The sequence below is a fragment of the Colletotrichum paranaense genome, assembly GCF_030867605.1.
Source record: "Colletotrichum paranaense strain IMI 384185 chromosome Unknown Scaffold_16.1, whole genome shotgun sequence".
NCBI lineage: Eukaryota > Fungi > Ascomycota > Sordariomycetes > Glomerellales > Glomerellaceae > Colletotrichum > Colletotrichum paranaense.
Genome location: NW_026848974.1, coordinates 274,172 through 294,409, shown reverse-complemented (window position 1 = coordinate 294,409; position 20,238 = coordinate 274,172). Strand labels below are relative to the sequence as shown.

Sequence of the window (20,238 nt, the reverse complement as noted above, 5' to 3'; positions counted from 1 at the left end):
AGGGAAAACCGAGATCCGAACCTTGTGAAAGAAAAGGCTAAGGATGTAAAGGAGAAAAAGAAGAAGGTGCTGGAAAAGTTGCGATCAAACAGACAGCGTATCTTATTGCCGTTGCGGTGGGGCAGGAAGCTGAAATCGTCGCCGAACTCCCACTGGGATTCCAATACGCTCTACGTGTTCGTTCAGTGTTTGCCTAGCAGTAACAGTGCGGAACGGATAGCTGCCCCTTCTGGAACCTTTTTTTTGGCCGTCGAGGAAAGATCCCGAGCTTGTCCTTTTAGGGCTAGCGCTGGTGGGGGAGCCCCTGTAACAAGAAACAAGACTCCCAAGGTCCCAGCAATTCACCTGTGCGTCCCTGGCAAACTGGCCCGTATCTGTCCATATCGGGGACCAGCCACTGCGGCCCCGACGCAGAAAAACGTGGGGCAGGGACCAATTAAAGCCACTATACGGAAGCCGATAATCCGGAGCGTAGGGCAGAGTGGAGGGGGAAAGGGGAGCTCTTTGACAAGAACCTGGCAGCCTGGAAACGATACGGAGTACGTACCCGCCTAGCTGACCTGATAAGCTTACACACTGGTGCGACTACAGTGCTGACTGATCATTTATCGGAAGTGCCTGGTGTGCCTGCGTTTCGTACCGTGCTGTGCCTGAGTGGCACGGGTGGTAGAAGTCCCCCGTAATGACATAATCACCTTGTTCACGTGACTGGCTAAAGGTTCCCTTTCCGATTGAGGCCCGCCGTCCCCGTCTCGAGTGGACCAGCACTAGGCCGCTCCGGAGCCACTTGGGGCGCTCGCGCCGAGCCCGAGTCAGGGTTGAGGAACGCCGCCAACGTACGGAAAACGGCCTGCAACCATTGCATCCACATCGTCCGCATGTCTTGCGTAAGGCAGGACGAAGACGTGGGTCATGGAGGCGACTGACACCCACTTTGGAGTCTCGGGGTATCGAGATCACGTCTTCCATGTAGTCCCGCCAAATACTCATAGTCGAGCGATATGGATAACCCGTACCGTCAAGCCACCGAGACTCGTGTGGTGGGCGGCGAGACCAAACGTTCGGTCCAGATCAATAGACGACTAAATCACTAGACTGGCGAAGAGGTTTCTTTGTCTCCCGCTCGCTACGCCGCGCATCAAGACATGGCGCTCATGGCGCTGATGGACCGCGGCCCGTCACCGCAATGTTGAGCTTTTCACTCTCGGACACACCATGCTGAACCAAAGTCTGCATCGAGCTTCAGCAGGAACTCCGAACCGGCGGCAGCTTCGTCTTCCGGCAGAATTTGTGCTACGATGGCATCCAATTCGCGTCCAAGACGCAAGATCCACGGATCTTGACCCGACAACGATGCACACTAGAGACGCGTTCTCTGGCCCGGCGGGCAGGCTGCATGTCGCAGCTGCATTCCTCCCGACCGGCTCGTTGGTAGATTCGCCGGGTGCGACTGTCCACCGCAGCTCCGTACCACGCCGTGACTTCTCACGAGAACTGAGCTACCGTATGTAGAGCTTGATCGTCGTCGGCATGTAGAGGCCGGCATAGGAAGAACGATGAATGTTGAGTTCCAGCTCCGTGGTTCGGCCGGAGTCGTCCCTTCGGCCAACAGTCCGCTTTCCTTACATATTCTATGGTGTATATCTAAAGCGCCGTGCCTGCTCCTCCTCTCCTCCTTCCTCGGGCCCTCCTCGTCATTCGTTTTGAAAGAGCTTTCCGGCCTCGAAATCCTCCTTCCCTCCTTCGTTCTAGTGACCCACGCTGGCTTTCCTCCCGTGCCTGGACTAAGCAATCCCACGCCGTCCACTAGACATCATCCTCTTCTGCCTCAACCCTCTCGAGCTTCCCACAGCTGGCAGTCCCAGCAAATTTGCATCGTTCATCTCTTGGTGTTGATACCATACATCATGTTTTGAATCCTCTTGGAACCGCTATTGCTTCCTTTTTTTGGTGTCTTGGAACCCAGTCTTACCTCCTCTTTCTTGGACGTCGCAATGGCATGGCCACCACCACCACCACTACCAGACTCTGCATCTCTTGGATCTTGCTCTCGCTCCAGCTCCGTCCGGATCACCCGTAAGACAGATTGCGCCACATCGTATCCCCCATCGCCCGGGTCACAGCAAGATTCCATCAAGTCTGACGAGGTCTTTGAAAATGTCGACCTTTCATCCAGTCTCGATGGTCTGCACGTCAACGGTGTCGAGGCTTGGAATACTTTGAGCAGCATGGCTGTTTTAGGTTTAGAGCCCAACAGCGGCGACTCCCATGACGATCTCATTCCATTCCCTCGGGTATCAGTTGATAGCAGCGACGACGACGATCATGAGCATTCGGACTCTGGCACGTCCTCCAGACGAGGTCCATTTTACAAATGGATGAAAACTCTCCATCGACGCGCCAAGCAGCGAGCACAGCCTATGAATGGAGACGGTACCCTACCCTGGAAGCTCCTAGATTCGGCTGATAGGTCAGCACTTTCTCGGAGGACTCGCCATAGGAGATCATCATCAGGTTCATCATTCGGATTCGTCGCTGCGGTGAAAAGTGCTAGTGTCAGTCTTGCTAGCGGCAGTGCTATCACACGCCCTCGAGGCAACAGCCGCCGCTCGCTGGCCTATTCCAAAACCGAGCGCAGCAGCAGAGGTTCTTTCACCGCGACTAGATTTTCAGAGGACAGTTGTAATGCCGAGTGGCCAGCTCAGGTTGACCCGTTGGCAACCGAACGCGCTTTGCAGCGTAGACGCATCTTGGAGGAACTCATCAGCACTGAGGAAGGTTATATTGCGGACGTTCGCTTTCTGATGAACGTAGGTCGCCGATGCTGTCCAAGACAATGGTCACGAACGTAGAGAGAACTGATTTTGATAGGTTTACATTACAATTCTCGCTTCCCTACCTACTCTACCTCCGGGGCTTAGGTCCTCGATCAACCGTAATCTCACAGATATCGTTGAACTCCATGAAGAGCTACTGGGCGAGCTGCACCGCGCTGTACCGGACTCAGAGTACACCCAAATGGAGATCCCGTCGTTGCCCAGAAAGCCCCCTAGCCGTGGACATCAGCGAATGAGGAGTCTCGATTCAGTGCCAGAAGACGACGGCAGGGCCATAAGCTGGCTTCAAGAAGTACCTGGTATGATATCTGAAGCACAGGTTGCTGGAGATGTAGCAAAGGTGTTCAGTAGAAAGGTAATTGCTCGAATCCACATGTCACCACGGTTGAGCGTCATTGCTGACCTGTTTTGCAGATGAACCGCTTCTTCATTTACGAGGAATACGGCGCAAAGTATGAAATGATGATCAAGGATGTTGCTTCGGCTCATCGGACTATGCCGCAATGGGGTACGTATCAGAGAGGCATTGAGACACTCGCTTCATCGTTGGGCTCTGCGAACAGTCATGCCGACCAGGCAAAGAAGTCACTGACTATTGGAGATCTCCTTGTCAAGGTCAGCAATGTGCTCCAATCGGGACCAGACGTGGTGCTGATGAACTTTTAGCCAATCCAGCGGATCTGCAAGTATCCTCTGCTTTTTGCCGAACTTCTGAAGAACACACCTGTGGCAGACTGTCCGAACTCCCACATGGAGGTTGAAAGCGCTCTTTTGCGACTGCGAGAGGCCACAGCTGAGATCAATCGAGCGACGAACGACAGGCGAATGAAATCCACGCTGGAAAGAACTTGGGTTCTTCAGGACAGACTGGTCTTCCCGGAGCAGGTAAGTTAGTATCACAAAGCGCTCACGGATTTAAGTTAACAGCTTTGGGAAGAAACTCGATGCAGCGTCGAAAAACCGGATCAGGTCCTTTGGCCATGTTGAGCTTTGCGGTGCACTGCATGTTTGCTGGCAAACAAAAGACGGCGCAAAAGGACAGTACATGACTTGTCTCCTCTATCACAATGTCTTTTGTCTAGCTTCAGCCAGCAAAGTGGACCAGATCTACACCATCCAAGCGTGTATCAACCTGGCCAGCATCAAGATCGAGGAGGCGGATAATGGGAGAGGTTTGTGGCGTTTCCATACGAGTGCCCGAGTATCTCTGCTAACAATTCCAAGGTCTTCAATGTCATACAGCTCCATTCTCATGGAAACTTGTTTTTGAGTGCGATTCCCAGCTATACGAGATACTCATGACTGCCTGTTCGCCTCGAGAGCAAGAAGAATGGCGAAGCCGGTTGTCGGTTGCCAGAACGGGAGAGCAAGAGCAGATCGACCCTAATCTGTACAGCTCAATGTCTTTGAACATGAAGAGTCTCGGTACGGTGTTTAGAAAACCAGGTTTGTCCAGTTCCCCCAAAAGTCTTCGGTCCAAGTTATTGACAGCTGCCCAGGCACTGTTGCCCGTCGGATATCGATTCATCGCGCCACCACAGTTGGCCCAAAATCGCCCTTGTGTCAGGTCATTTTGAAGAATACTAGTGTTCTGCGAGACAATTCAGATGCCGCATCCACTACATCTATCAATCGCTCGCAATCGCTGCTCACAACGAGCCCTCGCATTCCAATTCTGGCACCTCCGCGAGGCGAGAGAGCTCGACTTGAAGCTCTCATGTCTGACATCTGGAGCCGAGATATCCTCCCGTTCCCCGGTATGACTGGTAGATCTCGCTCTGAACACTTGGTTCGAAGTTCTGCTAGTACAATGATGCGGAAGCTCAGCGTTGCAAGCATCGCCAGCTCTTTTGCAAAGAGGTCCAACAGTGTTGCAAGCATGGGGAAGCTCGTCCCTGACGATAATGTGGGAGAGAAGCAAGAAAACGCGCATCATGGACATGCCTTCAAGCTTCGCGAAGAGCATAGTCCGAATATTGCACACGGTCTCGATGACGAAGCTGGTGAAACAGCAAAGACTCACTTGCCCAAAATCGACGACGATGTCGAGGTTATAAGCACGGTTAGCGCTCCGGCGACCCCGATGTTGAATCCGGCCAAGATTCTTGTTCATGCAGATCCAGTCGAACAATTGCGGCTGGAACACATCTACTCTGGGGACGCGTATACATCAAGACCATCCATTTTGCGCACTGCGTCAGGAAACAACTTGCCGAGAGTGCGTCGAGACCAGATTTCCGACAGAAAATCACCCTGTCCGTCCGACAAAGGTGTTTACCGGGAGCATCAACATCGAGCACCAAAAGGGCCCAAACTGTCCCACAAGGCGTCGATGCGCTGGGGCAAGGCTGGCACATTGAACAGAGACGATTTGGTCCAGGGCATCCGAAGCTTCTTTCGATGAAGACCAGCCGCAGCATTTGGCCTTTAGTCGGCTTCAATGGATGAATCATGACAGATTGACTGGAATTGAATGCGAAAGATGGAGGTGCACGTCACTATGTTACGCCCATTGGCTATATTCATTGAGAAACTCTGAAGAGGGGAAAAGCACTGAGTTTATATGGAGGTATTCTTAGTTCTGATTGTTTTTGTCGTCGAGTTGACGAGAGTATAATGATACCCCTGCGTTAAATTGCTCATTACCCACCGCAATAAGTTACGCAGTCTCGAAGTTACACCAGATGATGTCAGTGATGCCATCGTGAGGCTTGACTGCTGGTAATGCCTCTTTCTGCGGACGTCCGTCTCCATGTTTGGACCTTCTTGGGAAAGTGGATGTTGAGCTCCCGTAGTGAGCCCCACCATAGCAAGCTGCCCTGGCCAGTGAGGTGACTTGCATTGATGTAAGGTACCTCGGGATATCGAGGGCGGTTCAGTTTGCGCTGTGAAAAAGGGCATGGCAAGGTACACAATAAGTAAGGTAGGTACTCCGTACTTTGTACCAAACGTTTCCTTCCCCATCTGGATCATTCCAGCCGCAAGTTGTCGCAACGTGTAAACACCCCTTTGGCCTACTTTCCTTGGTCTGAGATTAGCGGTGACGTACTACAGTGGTGCGATGCAGGAACGCTCAGAGTTCCCGGTACCTAATGGGCGAGTTTGGCGACGTGCCTGGACCAGCTGGGCGATGCACGGAGCACATAGCTGCCCCGCTCCCTGCCTGGGCAAGCTCCCCAATGGCGGGGCAGTGATGAAAGGCAGTCGTGTGTTCCCGCACCTATGACGTACCTTCCAAATCACGAGCTTCCCAGCTCCCGCCCTCTCCTCGTAGCGTAGCTGGGGGAAGCTCCTCCCCCTCTTCAGCTTTTCCTCATATTAAAAGGCTGCGGCATACCTTGAGCTCCCATCTGTCTTCTCCTCTTCAGATCAATCAACCAAACAAAAACATCCTGAGATACCCGACGACATTTCGTCTTACACGCACATTCCTATCACATTTACAAGACCTCCATCGAGAGTTCATCATTCAATCACTTACCAAAACACACTACACTCCTACACACCACCACCACCACCACTACTACAACAGTCAAAATGGTTCGCGGCGAGGCTTCCCAGACTAAGGTCCACTTCAAGGGCCAGGAGGACGACTTCATCATCTTCGTTGAGGACCCCGAGCTCTACAAGAAGTGGAAGACCGACAAGTCTGTTCCTCTGGCACACTTCATTTCCTCATACAAGATCTTCGTCACGCACAAGTAAGTTGCAGCTTTGCCTTCTTCCTACCTCTTCCTTTCCATCACCAGTGCTTCATCTGGTTGTCTATTCACCATCTTTGGCCCAATTGGATTTGAGGTCTGCCATTGCAATGGCTTGGCCTATGGCAGGGCGGGGGAGCGTTCGGGCCTCCAATTGTTTGCTTCCCAATATGCTACTGACACCTACTTGGCCTACCCCGCATGTCCACCCATTACGCACAGCGGCTAACTCAATGAATTAGGCAAGGTGCACAGGGCCAGTACGATGCCGCTTCCAAGTCCACACTCGAGAACGAGTTTGGTACCAGCGTCGATGACGAAGTGATCAAGCAAATTCTTGAGAAGGGTGACACCCAGAACGTTGAGGTAAGTCATACGTTGGACACACCACCTCAAGTGCAATCCACTGACAATGATATCAACAGTTCCCCGACCGCCAGGGTCCCAAGAACGATTCCCAGGGCGGCATGGTTGCCCACTAGAGGTCTTCCAACTCCCGCAGTCGCGTGAGGCTAGACGTGAGGGGCGGCATTGTCGCATCAGCTCGGCCAACATCTTACAGAACGTTGCGGCTCAATGTGAGCCGAAACCGACGATTCCCTGGCGCTCGACGTAGCTGCGGTCAAAGGCGGGCGTTTCTGTTTTGAGGCGTTGAGGTTTGGGGTGGTGTGTGCAGCGATGGCAGCGAGGCATTACGCTCGACGGAGCACGCCTAACAATGACAATCCGAAAGAAGACGTCTTGAAGGGGAACATTAATCGCGTTCCCATCAACCAATTTACATGCAACGGAGGATGATGGACAAGGTGTGATAACCTTAAAAAATCTCCTTCGAGCCCGACAAGGGTTCAACATCGACGCCATGGTCAAGCATGGGGTCGATTGCATGGGTTTACTTAGCGAATAGCTGAACATGAGTACATGACTTCTCTCCATCGATTTTGTCCTTGTCTGCACACGATGATTATGAATGATTTTGACGCATGCACATTTAAGGGATGTTTGATCCATTTGCGGTGCAAGTAGTAAGAGTGCAGAAAATCTTCGCAGTACTCGAAATGTAAGAAGCTTGGGTAGTGAGCCAGTCATGCCGTCAGATCCGAAACCTGATCGGGTCGACTGGCTATAGAGCAAGCTTTCGCGATATGGTTGACCGACCGGGCGATTGATCAAAGTAAGCTCTTTCCGACGGCTTGGTCAGGCTTACTTCATGTAAATTGAGCCGCCAGGAACGGGCAGGACGCCTGGTCTATATAAAGATGGTTTTAATGTATTCGAATATGTGCAAGGCTGTCCGAAAAGTGGGGATACGAGTCGTTTGGGGGCCAGCGACGGCGGCCCCCCCGTTAGCTTGTCCAGCCGTGTTGTTAATCGTGCTGGACCTTGCGTCGTTGGTTCCTGTTGGGTCGTGGGTTTTTCTCTCCCTCTCTCGTGGACTCGTGATGTGGTGCGCGCCCGTTTCTAAAGTGTTTCGGGGAGCTGCTGCGGTGCCTTGGCCCCCCCGACCCCTGCGTAGCCGCCCCCTCCTCGCCTGTCGCTGTTGCCTCCACGCGCCTCAAATTCTGAAAGGGGTTATTTCTCTCTTTTTTTGTCGTCGGGGGGACGTTGTATGTGCTGTATGTGTGTGTGTGTGTGTGTGGTGTCACTGATTACATACTTTGAGGTCATCTACACACACCCCTTTTTCAGGTGAGAATGAAGGTTCGATGTAAAGCAAAAAAAAAAAAAAAAAGTCGAAGAAAGAAACCTTGACGCTCCCGTAAACTATCGGTTCCCTTGGCTGCGAAGGAAAAGTCTAAGTGCGAAAGAGAGAACAGAAGAAGGCGCCAAGAGCTCACGAGATCATTACGGGTCAACGGCAACTCTTTTTTTGAAAATCTTTCTCTTGACCTTTTTTCTGAATTGGTCAGTCCCGAGAGGTAATCTGAGAGGGATGAACCCCATGCCGTGGTATGCCATATGTCACCGGACGTTAAGCTTGTTTGCCGAGATTGCCGTCACATCGTGTCAGTTGATGATGATGGGGGACAAATTACAATTGGAGGGCTCATGTTTTGGGACTCATTCTTGGATCTGGTGATTTTTTTTTTCATTGGAAATTTCTTGTCTTGATATTAGGTGTAGCATTGGTTGCTTCGGTCTCTATAGACCAAGGCCACGTCTCTTGACAGCGTTTTTCTTGGGCGGCGGCTATTCCTGGCAGAATCTCTCTCTCCAGCGTCCGTTCTCTCTCTCTCTCTTCTCATCCCATCCCCCGAGAACCAGAATCCCCTCATCCCGATATATTTTTGAGCCGAGCTTCGGGATGATACAATCCACCCTCCAGAACATGGGAGGTTGCATGCTCCAAGGCGAGGTGCCAAGGAGTCTCCTGTCTCTGGTCCTGCGGCTGCCCCCAACTGACCCATACCCCGGTCAACGCGCCACCCACTGTGTGTAAGTCCATGGTAAGCCGATACGAAACAGGACGAACGACGACCGCATCCACCCACCCACACCACCACCACCACCACCACCACCACAACTGCCACGAGAAAGTATGCCCACGCTGAGATGACTTGAAGAGGAAAAAGGCTGAATAAGGCTATACCGTTATCGAGCCGCTGTAACCGAGAGTTGAGGAATAATCATGTAACCCTTTGTCGTCAGGAAGAACGCCGATGCTGGATGCCGTGATATCGATTGGGATCGTTATAAACATGAAAGGAAAAAGTAGTAAACAAGTTGTCATGATAGCTCAGGGAAAGAACGGTGAGGTCTCGTCGATTCTCCCGAGTTTGCTTGGACTTGCTCGCCATGGGGTATACGGGAGTCTCTCTGACAGGTAGATGAGTGTACCGTGCGAGGTCGAGACGATTGTAACCGCCGCGAAGAAGGGGCGAGTGCAGTCTATACGCGAGAGCCATTGCGGCCTCTTTGGGGAAGGGTCCAGGGCTTAGCACAAATGATCTAGATACAAAAGTCAGTAAAATGTATAATGAGGTATGAATTTCATGCAAGCGTACCTCTCCTTCGCTGTAAGCCCAAAAGTAAACAACCAACCCGACAATGTAGTAAAGAGCAGAGTTGGTGCCCTGGTAGATGAGGGCGGCGGCGAGGGTGGTGAGAGGGAGGATGATGAGGCGGAACTCGAGACTGCGGTGGATTGCCGAGCCGGCGATGAATCCTAAAGGCCACTCCAGGGCCACCATGAACAGCGCCATGAGGAGATTGATAATTTGTAACACCGGCACGGGCTTGACAGCTGGGTCCAGCGTTTTGGTCAAGAAGTCCCAAAAGATCTTGGGCCAGAAGAAGCCCTCGAGAGCAGCGGCAAACTGGTCTGTTCGCAAAAGGTTAGTATTGAAGGTGCTTTGGCCCTCATGAGAGAGATCCAACTTACAAGCTGCCGCGCTCATAACGATGAGCCGAGCCCAATGGTTCTTAATAAGACGACCCATCTTTCTCGATTAAATAATGTTGTTGACTTTTCGTGGAGCCTTCTTTTCCTCTCTCTTTCTGATTGCTCAGTTGTGTTGTGAAATCTTTGATCCCTCTTTTTGCCTGTTGCGTGGGTAACCTGTATTGCGACCCTGCTGTGTTCGTCCTCTTTTCCCAAATAAACCCGTTGAACCAGTGAATGAAAGGAACGAAGGAAGCGGTCGTCGAGATCGGAGCCCTCTCGTGGAATAAAACGGGTAGTGGTGTAAAAGGCGACTAGGTCGAAAGGCAAACCGTGCAACGGCGAAAGGAAAGGAATAGGTACCGGACCTGCGGGTTGAAGAAAGAAGTGAAGGCGTTCGAACCGAAGAGTGTCGATATTAAAAGAAGGATATCGACAGGCAAGTGCGCAGCGCTGGCGAGGAAAGAAGAGAAGGTCAAGAGGAAGGACCAGAAGTGTCAACCGATCAATGAGGCGGGGGAGGACGACAGATCTATATTGAGACGAGAGAGTCGGGATGGATGAGACGACTTGGACTGAAGGTGGCAGACCCAGACCAGGGTGGGCGGATACTGGTGTGTGCCTGGCTGTGTGAGAGGTGGAGGAAGAGGTGGAGGACGAGGTGGGCTTGGTCCAGCCCAGTGGGCAAGACGCCGAGCCGCACAGAAAAGCTGGTTGAGGCTTGTATCAGAATGGGCCCCGGGCTAGCTTGCTGGGCAGGGTATCAGTGTCGGGTGTTTCTGGCTCGATGCTGGAGCGAGTTCTCTAGAGAGCCAGGTACGAGCAATCTGATCTATGATGACAGCGGGCATCCGAGCGGCATTGAGACGTTTCTTGTTGCGCGAGGGGTCTTGGTTCTGCTATAGACCAGCCAGCAGAACTAAGAGGCGAAGCCAGGGGTCAGGTTGGCGTTGGTGATGATGTTGGTGGAGGTGTTGGTGGAGGTAGTGATGGTCAGTGTTGCAGGAAATGTGGACAGCAGTGACGGCGTGGTGTGTGATGCTCGTGGACCAGGATATCGTAGGATCTGAAGGCTGAAGCTCTTTGCGTTGAGGCTCTGTGGGAGTTATTCTCCTAGTGCCGGGAGACCGTGGTGAGGTACGGGGTATGAGGCAGTAGTCGGGATGGTGAAGCGTTGTGGTGGAGTATTTGGTACGTGATGTTCGTCAGGGATCTGTGCTCTATCGCCCCCGTCGCATGAAGGTTGTTTGATGATCAGACAGGACGGCTGTCAGGGACACTGGTGAAGCAAGGAGGTGGAAGAGGGACAGAAACGATGGCTGGTCGCACACGCGAAAGATGGAGGTAGACGAGTTTTAAGAAACGCCAGCTTTTGGGAGTCTGGTCGGATGAGAAAACCGGGGTAGAGTGATCTAGTCGGTCCATCTAGGCGGGATTGGATGCAAGAAAGAAGTGCAGTGCAGAAAGCGGCGCAGAGAGCGGCATCATACGTCCGTCTGGCATGGCAGCGTTACGGCGCTACCATACCCGCCCGACCCAGCCACGGCCATGGCCGGTCATGGAATCTCAGTCGAGAACCAGTTGAAAGTGGTCACACAGGTATTGGAGAAGGGCGACTAGACACTAGAGGTAGCTCAGCCAGGGCCCCAAGGAGGTTGAAGCCGTCACTTGACTGCATGATGGGGGATATGCTTGGGTGAAGGATGTAGGCGAGCGGGTACGGATGCAATGTTGCCCGGGATGGGTGCGCGAGGCCAAGGCACGGTGAGAGAGTTGAGGGACATTGTTTCCTGCAAGCAATATAGGTAGTGGAGGACGTGGCGAGGCGCGGGGCTAGGCGACTTGCGGATCGGTGTGCGTGAATGGCTCGAACAAGTAATGAGAGAATATCTGTGAGGTAGGTATGGACTATGGAAGTTTTGGTGTGCAATACGGATTGAGCGAGTTGACGAGGTCGGAGGGGCTTGGGAAAGCGTCGAGTGACAGAGGTGGTTAACGCATCGACGTGATTGGGCCCGTACGCACAAACCGTGGGCGGTTAGAGAATGAGCTCAGGCCAATAAGACCCCTTGCTGCTTCTCCTCTGGCAGGCGGAGAGTGGAGCGCACCTGCCAAGGGACCAGGGGTGAGACTGGGGCCGTCTGGTGTGCCGTCAGATCATCGCATCCCTCCTCAGTACTTGGGACCAGAAGGAAAGGACGAGATGGCTACCTGAATTCTCACTGGGAGAGCACCACAAAATCAAGTATCTTTCCTGTCTTTTCTGTCATCCCAGCTCTGCTCTCGTAGGTATCGCCTCATGAACCCTCCTCCTGGTCAGCCACCTCACGCACAGAAGATGGACAGCACAGCGCACTTTACCTCAACTCAGCAGAGAGGGGAAGCATTTGCCTTACACTACAGCAGGCCATCTGCCGTTGTAGCAGTGAGCAAGTGCCCTGTAAGACCCCAGCCTCCAGCGAGCTCATGTACCACTTTGGGAGGAGACGTCGATGATTTACGGGCCAGTGATCGATTTAATTAATCTAGCTTCGGCCATTTCAACAAATGAGAATGCAGAAAAATCTACGATAGGCAAGTCGAGCGGGAGGACAAACAGGCCAAAAGAAACAATACCCGCCTTTGCCTGTTTCTGAGCTGTTCTTGCCTTCCATTACGTCTTGGTATCGGTACAGCAGCAGGAAGGTGAGTACCTAAGAAAAGCATCGCGGTCCGAATGATCGTGGTCTCTTCCTTCCTAGTCAGGCTTGTCGCAGGGGAAAGAACCTGATGTGCTTAGGTAAGAGTTGAAGGGTACGTCTCTCTACACCCTCTTCGCTTCGTCCGCACTCGCCTGTCGCACAAACTCTTTTGATCTTCCAGATGGCGTCGAAAGCGTAACAGAGATCGCGCACCCACTTGACTCGACAAGACGACACGACACAGCCCAGGCCATCCCGAACTTCAGACCACAAGAAGATTTTTCCCATTGCACAAACTGCCCATTCCATCCAGAAATTCCCAGCTCCCACGCTGAGTTCATGCCATCTGATCCTCTGCAAAACTCTGAGACGGCTGATCAAAACCGCCTCAGACACACGCAAGTTCCAGAATGGCTGTGCTGAGGCACAGCTGGTTTGAGAAGATGGGACGGCTGCTCGTTGCCCGGTCGCAGTCACCGTCTCGACCATCACCGAACCCTGTACTCCACCACCACCACCACGAAACCACCCCTGTCCACCTTTGGACCGCAACGCAACCATGGACAACAGACCCCGGTCCCGTTGCCCCTCAAGAAAGTCCCTTCCTGGCTGGAGGTTGGCAAAAGCTGGGCATGCCACATGGAAGATATTGACAAGGATCGGACTTTTCTTTCTTTTTCTCTCTCATATCCCCTGCTCGTCTGCATTTGGGGTCCGTCGCATACTCCACAGCGGGCACGCTCTTCACCGTTGTCCAAAGTCCCAAACCCACGATGACGGGGACTAGTGTACGGCGCAGCAGCTGATGGAGAATCATCAATCGATAATCCGACGACTGCAGCTTCCATGACTTCTTTCGCCGATCGACCGACATGCCATATGGTATACTTAGTTCTACAGCCCCGCTGCCATTTTCGAAAAGATTAGTTGCTAAAGCGACCGAAGCCTTGATGGGGTGCGGAAGACAACCGAGAAAAGACGGTGGTGTTGTCTTATCCAGCAAACCTCTAAAGCGCATGAACGCCTGCCTCCTCAACGCCTCCCGTCTCACGGAGCAGGCCCCTGCTCAGTCGAGTCGACGTCCTCTTGACCCGATCAACAGACGACTCGAAGCCTTGAGGATGAACGCTGCACTTCAGACTGAGAACAGACCACACTAGGGACTGTGACGTTGCCATCAGAAGCTGTCAAGCAACCCATGTCGACAGAACCTTAAAGCCGTGAAGGAGGAGGGCATAAGCTTGCGGTCTGGGGGGCGGCTTTGCTCCTGCTACCAACGATGCTCAAGCCTGGGCGTCTTGCTGGCTTACCCCGTCATCGGTGCAACAAGACCGAGCGTCTCTGACTCTTCAGATGATCCTTTTGGGATGTAAAGCCGTTGTTCTCAAAGCGCCGAGATAAAACTGGCACGTTGGATGGCATCGTCAGCTTTCTGCGGCAAGTGCCCGAGGGTCGATGGTGGCAGCTCCGATCGACCGTTCGGGACACTAAAGCTTTGGCGTGGATGGCTCCTAGGGCCATTTTGCAAGCTGCTCTCCTTCCCCTCACCTTGGCCATTCGCAGTTGTAGTGCGAGCGGCGTGCCACGGTATCAGCCTCTCGCCGCCAGTCCCGCACCGGAGGAATCCTCAGTATCAACGGTCTTGGCATGGGCAACGAATCCTTGTGTGTCACCTACGTCTCTAGAAACGCATGTGCGGACGTGCTTTTGGGTCGAGCACGGTGGACTGCATGCTGCGTGCTCTCCGATAATAGCAACTTGCTATTATACTCGTCACTTGCCTGATTCAGCGTCGTAACTGCTGGGTTGTGACGATTCGATAGTTTAATTCTAAGGCCAAGAGAACCCCGGTAGGATGGCGAGGAGAAGTGCTCATATCGAGGTCGCTTCGGCAGACAAGTGGCTGGCCTGCAGGGTCTTATTTGACTCTTGGTCAACGTCAAAAGTGCAAATCTGCAATCTCTCTCACCGATATGAGTTGCAGTACATCCCGCTCATCCGCTCCGCTGCATCGAATGCAGTTCTCTTCGATCGAGACTAAAAATAAAAGTATTACCGAGAACAGAGGAGGGGAAAAGCCCGCCGCTAACAATGAGGTGTGTTCAACTCTATTTAGGAGGGCGGTTCAGCGCCGCGGCTCATTGGCTCCCCTCGCAGTAACCCACATGGCCCCGACCCACCCTCTATCACGGCCTGACCAATCAGCAGAGCTGTTGCTTCCGATTGTAGGAGGAGCCGTCACTTGTGCTACTGCAACCGCCGGCCATCAATCACAGCATTATTGATTTCGCTTCACACTGTCACGACTGGACGCCAGAGGCTGGACTGTTGATTTGAACAATTGAACCTCACAAAGGCGGTCAATTGGCTCAAATTGACAATTCCACTTTGCATGCACACCTAGCTCACCGATATCCGAGCCAGAAATAGATATCCCATGAGCAGATTGTTCTAGCAGCATGGCACCACGGCAATGGCTGGCGAGTTCTGCTCATGCCATGCAACCTAACGCCAGTTCCCCGCGCCGCATTGACTCGACCGAGGGCTGCTTACACCGAAGTTGGCAGGCAAACTTCTACGCGTAGTCTATCTCTTGAATGCGAGAACGAAGCAAAGCGATGCCCCTCCGTCACCTCGCACATTGTCTGTCTCTTATTGGTGTTATTAGCAGTACTGATAAGCCAAAGCTTGTGCTCATCACACGTGCAGAGTTGAAAAAACAGATAAGCATATCTCTCAAGTATCCGATCCGAGCTAAGCGTCTTGTCAACAAGCTTTGGAACAATATCACGACCATTATAGCGCAATACGGGTGCAATAACGGCTACAATATGGCTGCAATACGGATGCAATAAGGGATTGCCCGCCCCATCGCCCTTGGTTCGGTCCACCTCAGGGCTCCCCTGCCGGACCATCCGGTCACAAACAGACGACTCTTTTGCTGCTTGCATGTGGTCCGGTTGTGGTGGTGATGGTCTCTGCACATGCTGCAGGCCACGAGTCGGTCATCGGGTGATGAGTGCCGTGCTGAAGTCATCATAACGTGTGTTCTTGTGTCAGTCCGCCCACCACAACGTCCCTCCAGAGTCTACCCCCGTTCCTCAGGGATTCAAACACTTGGAGGAACGGGGTAACTCCCCATCGACGTCTCTGCGATTCCGTACACAATATTGCAGCAAAAGATAGTGCAAGACAAGTGAGTGAGAGATAGGTGGGGCCTTAGAACACTTCTAGAGCTTTTCCCCCCCTCTCTTCTCCAACAGCGTCAAAAGTGATGCAAGATCGACGACGCTCCCAAGAAGGCAAAGCGATTAAAAACGCCCGGAAAGAGAAGAATGAAACATCCAGATCGACAATTCTCTATGAGTCGAGAATAAGAGAATATGTGACAGAAATGATAAGTGCGTCCTTCAACGTGAGAAGTGCACATCAATCAAGAGCCAAGACCGGATAGGCTTCATGATGCAACTCCCCTCTCTAGACGTTTGACAGCCCCCCCGATCGGATCGTCTCTGATCAAACATCACACTTTGGTAGAGTCTAGAATGCAAGATCCATCTCCTCCGACTCTCACCTCTGTCATCCTCTCTTCTCTGTCTCTGATATTCGTCGGATAAAATGATAAGAAAGAAAAGTTGACAAGGGCCCCCATAACGGGTTTCCCTGATCAGCACGGCTATTCAGCACAGCCGGGAAAGGAGGGGGATGGGGCACACACCACGACATCAAATGCTTCACAATTTCCTTCCCTTGCCTTGCCATGCACGCTCACTTACTGGTTCAATGGTCCATCACACGCAACATGCCACGCACTCAGAACGAGCACATTCGATCCGTCTTATCCGTCCAGAGAAAAGCGCAGAGCCCTTCCTTGCTGTTGCCCACGCACGGATCTTGGGAAGCAACGGTACCTTTTTTTCCATCCCGTCTTTGTTCTGGTGAGACGAAATGGCGTCGGTGGAGTTCCAAACGTCTCTTTTCCCGCGGTTGTCAAATTGTCAGTGTCAACTGGTCTTTTCTGGGGCACGAACGACTGTCAACTGGTCGGTCTCCAAAGGCAGCCGTTTCCTCTTCCCCATCCTTCCGGCCCCCATCTCTCGAGTCTCAACTCTTGCGTGCATTGTTGGTCCGGTGGCTTGTCACAGCTGTCAGAGCCTCGCCTTTGGTACAAGCCGCCCACTCCACACGTTGAACGGTGATGGCATCCATGGTCCAGATCTATCGTCTCTGGACGCTCAACTACCGGCCCCCCTTTTGCTCTGTTGACTCGTCTCATGTCTACCCTTGGTGATGCACACGGAACACAGCCTCCCCGAGTCCCCTTTATCCAGTCCTCATTTCCCCCTTATCACGATCTTGACCAAGTTGAGCCCGATACGAAGTGCCCCGGGAAACTGGTATTCCTCCTATCTAGAGTCGTATACACACGTTAAGTGACGCCAGAGACCGGATATCGATCTGCCATCCGAAGAGCGAAGAAAGCCCACCGTCGCACCATGATCATCTCCTGTCCACCTGTCAACGGCATCGGCAAGGTCTAAAACGGCCAACCCTGCTTTCTCAACCCCCCATTCCTCTCCCGGCCTCCAGAGCTCACAGCCAACGCTCATGTGAGAGCCAGCCTCTCCAGCGCCAGGAACCCCAGAATGGCCTTGCCGTCCTTCGGGCCCAACAAATCCAAGATTCGCGCCTTACACTCCTCTGTGTCGGCGAGGGCGGCAATCTCGCGCGGGGACTGGCCTAATTCGCTGAGGAGGTTGGCGCCGTGTTCCGAGAGGGGTTCGTTGTCGCCAGCCATGTACAGGAGTAGGTCGGCGGAGGGTTGGGCTGGAGAGAGAGACGATGAAGACTTAGCGGCGAGCATCTCTTGGAGGCCTGCGAGAATTGAGGGGAGCCCCGTGTGTGACGTTAGAGGTAGTATGAGTAGGGGCGGATCAAGCTTCTCTAAGAGGCTTTGATGCGAACGGTTGTTAGCATTTTTCTACAGTACTGCAAAGCATGCCCAGAATGAAGCGGAATTTGTTGCACATGTTCATGGGCGTGCGTCTGATGGCACTTTCCTTAAGCACATTACTTACTCAATCTTGAACTCCATGAAAGCCTGTGTCGCATCACATTGGTCGACGCCCTCGCCGATGAGGAAGACGACAGCAATGTTGCAGCCTCCATCGAGGCTGTTGAGACGCTCTAGGCGCTGCGCGGTGGCTTGTTGGCCAACATCCTTTGGCGAGAGGAGGATGAAGCGAAAGGTCTGATTTTGGGAGATGGGGAGGGCGATGTCGTGTGTGTCTAGTCTGCGTTCTTATTGTTCAAGTTTCCTGTTAGTGAATGGGAATGTGGAATGAAAAGGAAAGGCATGAAATCAATCTTGTCTTTCCTTGTATTTTTTCGTACCTTGAAAGGGTGGTGTATTGCTTATTAGGAAAGGGATCAAGGGTGCCCATTCAGGACGCTGGCGGAGGGAGGAACAGAAGAACATGGTGGATCTGCTCACATCGGGTGACTTCTGCGATGGAATACGTTGGGTGTTATTCGGCAATGGGAATAGTTTGAAATATTATATGGGATCTTTGTATATGAGGTGAGTCAAGTCTGTGATTCAGACATGGCAAGAGCTGCCTAGCTATTCTTGCCAACTTTATTCTATCCTTTTCCGAGAGTGAGGTGATCCTTCTAAACTCCTCGCTACCTGGTTTGAGTTACACCTGCCCTTGGAATATTGGTACAGCACGGGGACAATTGTCGCCGGCTACATGGTATCATGGTGAAATTGTACAGAAACCTCGCTCCTCCACGTCTCCTGCCTTCTACTCGCTGCGCAAAGAGACACAAACCTTCTACGCCGCCGACACAGTTGGCTTCTGCGTCTCCTGCGTCTCAGTCGATGCCGGCAATAGTTGAAGGCTCGGCAACAGAGGCTTCTTGGTCTTGGGATCCCTCAGCTCCTTGAGCGCGGCCTCAAGTGCCTGATATCTTTTGGTCCGCTCCTCTTCCTTTTGCGAGAGCGCCTCTTCGCGGCGTGTGAGCTCCTCGAGCTTGGCGTCGAGAGCCTTAATGCGCTCTGCATTCTGGTCAGGTTTTTGGGATGCCTTCCAGTACTCATAGAGGATAATGGCGCTCGCGACGCCGAGGATAAAGGTATCGCCGATAACGTCAGCGAAGAGGTCGACGGCCTTCGCTTCGGGGAGGGAGCGGAACTTTCGTCGCCAGACACTCTTGAATCTGGGGCGTTCTTTTGTCGAGCTGCTACTACCGGTGCCAGTGCTACTGGTGCCGCTGGTCCCGGAAGTAGAGGAGGATGACGAAGTCGAAGTCGCGGAGGCTGATATAGAGTCTGGGGTTTTCGGCTTTGCAAGCTCGGCATTTTCAGCTGCGAGCTTTGCCTTCAGCGCTTTGGCTTCCTCCTTTTCAACCTGTTCTTTCGTCTTGACAGTCGCCGCCTCAGCTTTTTCTTTTGCGCGTTGCTCGGCGTCTGGATTGCGAAGAAGAGCTACCGATAGGCGCATATTAAGCTGGTGTATGTGTTGGCCATAGCGTGCGGCGAAGGCGCGGAACTTGGGGTGATCGTGGGCTTGAGCTTTTATTTGGTTCTGTTCGCGATGTCAAGATTAGCTTCGTGGCCACGAGCAGTGGACGGTATTTCGGAGCATCAAGTAGAGGTTAGGAGACTTCCGACTTACGGCACCATATTTGGAAATGTGCCGCACAAAGAGTGCGGCGAGCTTGAAGAGAGGTAATGGCACCATGGTGGGGTTATGGTCGAGGGTCGAATGAGTGACGGAAGTGTTGGACGGGAGAGAGCTCCGAGAGCTCCGTACTACTATGCTTGGCCTCGTCTTGGCGGTTTGTTTTCCCAGTCAATTGGAGCATTCAATGGCCAATTGAAGGCGAAAAAAAATGAAAGAGCTATTTGAGATGTAGGTCGCTTTCAAATGTCAACACGCTTGGTGATCCGGATTTATCGGAGTCATTCTAGGCAGCTGACGTCGATGTTCGACATTTGGGGCTGCTGGAGGGGCGTCCTGGGGGAATAAGTCGGAGGGCGCAGATTTGATATTCCGCTTATTTCCACTTTCGGAGCCGACAGGTCTAGCAGAGCCCGGCCAGCCGGAGTACTAGTTCACAAGCTCCTGAGTCTGAGCAGGACTGTCTGTAGGCCTGTTCATCTGGCTAAGCTGCATCTAAATTAGTAATTTGACCTTGAGTAAGGAAAGACGAAGCTATAGAAATTGATCTAGATAAGACTTTGGCGTCACAAAAGTGATAAACGTGCCAAGATCGTAAAACAAAGATGACCTATTTGGTGGTGGTTCGATGCTGCTTACCTAAGGCGTTCGTTCACTTTGACTGAGGTGCCAAAAAGAGGTTCGTTGTGGAGTAACATCGGCCAGTCCTAGTTGTTCCCCATGGCGCTTTCAGAGCGTAGTTCCCCAGGCAACGGCGCGAAGCGAAGGTCAACAGCGCCGGTACACACCAACCCGGTCCTTCACTCCACCTCCATTACCAAAAGTTTACCGTTCGTCTCAACGGCACATCATCCCGACAACTCTCGACACTCAGAGGTGGTAAGTACTCTGCGACGTCCTCGTCTTGTCAGCAGTCGTGAGTTCACCGTCGGCTCTTGTATTGCTTGCGAG

General features: G+C 52.6%; 6 protein-coding genes across 6 annotated transcripts; 2 read left to right on the top strand and 4 right to left on the bottom strand.

Annotated features, from left to right (window-relative positions):
• Positions 1-1,994: 1,994 nt before the first annotated feature.
• On the top strand, positions 1,995-5,241 carry CPAR01_14609 (RhoGEF domain-containing protein; the record flags this gene model as incomplete). The annotated part of the gene is made up of 7 exons (XM_060498859.1): positions 1,995-2,810; positions 2,872-3,192; positions 3,252-3,452; positions 3,504-3,722; positions 3,775-4,009; positions 4,062-4,283; positions 4,337-5,241. 7 exons carry the CDS (start codon positions 1,995-1,997, stop codon positions 5,239-5,241), a joined length of 2,919 nt encoding a protein of 972 aa, XP_060342322.1.
• Positions 5,242-6,374: 1,133 nt separating this feature from the next.
• CPAR01_14608 (shwachman-Bodian-Diamond syndrome protein) lies at positions 6,375-7,020 on the top strand (the record flags this gene model as incomplete). Its single annotated transcript, XM_060498858.1, has 3 exons — positions 6,375-6,538; positions 6,781-6,904; positions 6,964-7,020. The coding sequence occupies 3 exons, from the start codon at positions 6,375-6,377 to the stop codon at positions 7,018-7,020; spliced, it is 345 nt and encodes a 114-aa protein (XP_060342321.1).
• A 2,407-nt stretch (positions 7,021-9,427) lies between these two features.
• Positions 9,428-9,978, bottom strand: CPAR01_14607 (uncharacterized protein; the record flags this gene model as incomplete). Its single annotated transcript, XM_060498857.1, has 3 exons — positions 9,428-9,487; positions 9,544-9,860; positions 9,921-9,978. The coding sequence occupies 3 exons, from the start codon at positions 9,976-9,978 to the stop codon at positions 9,428-9,430; spliced, it is 435 nt and encodes a 144-aa protein (XP_060342320.1).
• Positions 9,979-12,661: 2,683 nt separating this feature from the next.
• Positions 12,662-13,449, bottom strand: CPAR01_14606 (uncharacterized protein; the record flags this gene model as incomplete). Its single annotated transcript, XM_060498856.1, has 2 exons — positions 12,662-13,210; positions 13,267-13,449. The coding sequence occupies 2 exons, from the start codon at positions 13,447-13,449 to the stop codon at positions 12,662-12,664; spliced, it is 732 nt and encodes a 243-aa protein (XP_060342319.1).
• A 3,758-nt stretch (positions 13,450-17,207) lies between these two features.
• CPAR01_14605 (uncharacterized protein) lies at positions 17,208-18,080 on the bottom strand (the record flags this gene model as incomplete). Its single annotated transcript, XM_060498855.1, has 3 exons — positions 17,208-17,553; positions 17,680-17,890; positions 17,996-18,080. 3 exons carry the CDS (start codon positions 18,078-18,080, stop codon positions 17,208-17,210), a joined length of 642 nt encoding a protein of 213 aa, XP_060342318.1.
• A 358-nt stretch (positions 18,081-18,438) lies between these two features.
• Positions 18,439-19,347, bottom strand: CPAR01_14604 (OPA3 family protein; the record flags this gene model as incomplete). The annotated part of the gene is made up of 2 exons (XM_060498854.1): positions 18,439-19,191; positions 19,282-19,347. The coding sequence occupies 2 exons, from the start codon at positions 19,345-19,347 to the stop codon at positions 18,439-18,441; spliced, it is 819 nt and encodes a 272-aa protein (XP_060342317.1).
• Positions 19,348-20,238: the final 891 nt, after the last annotated feature.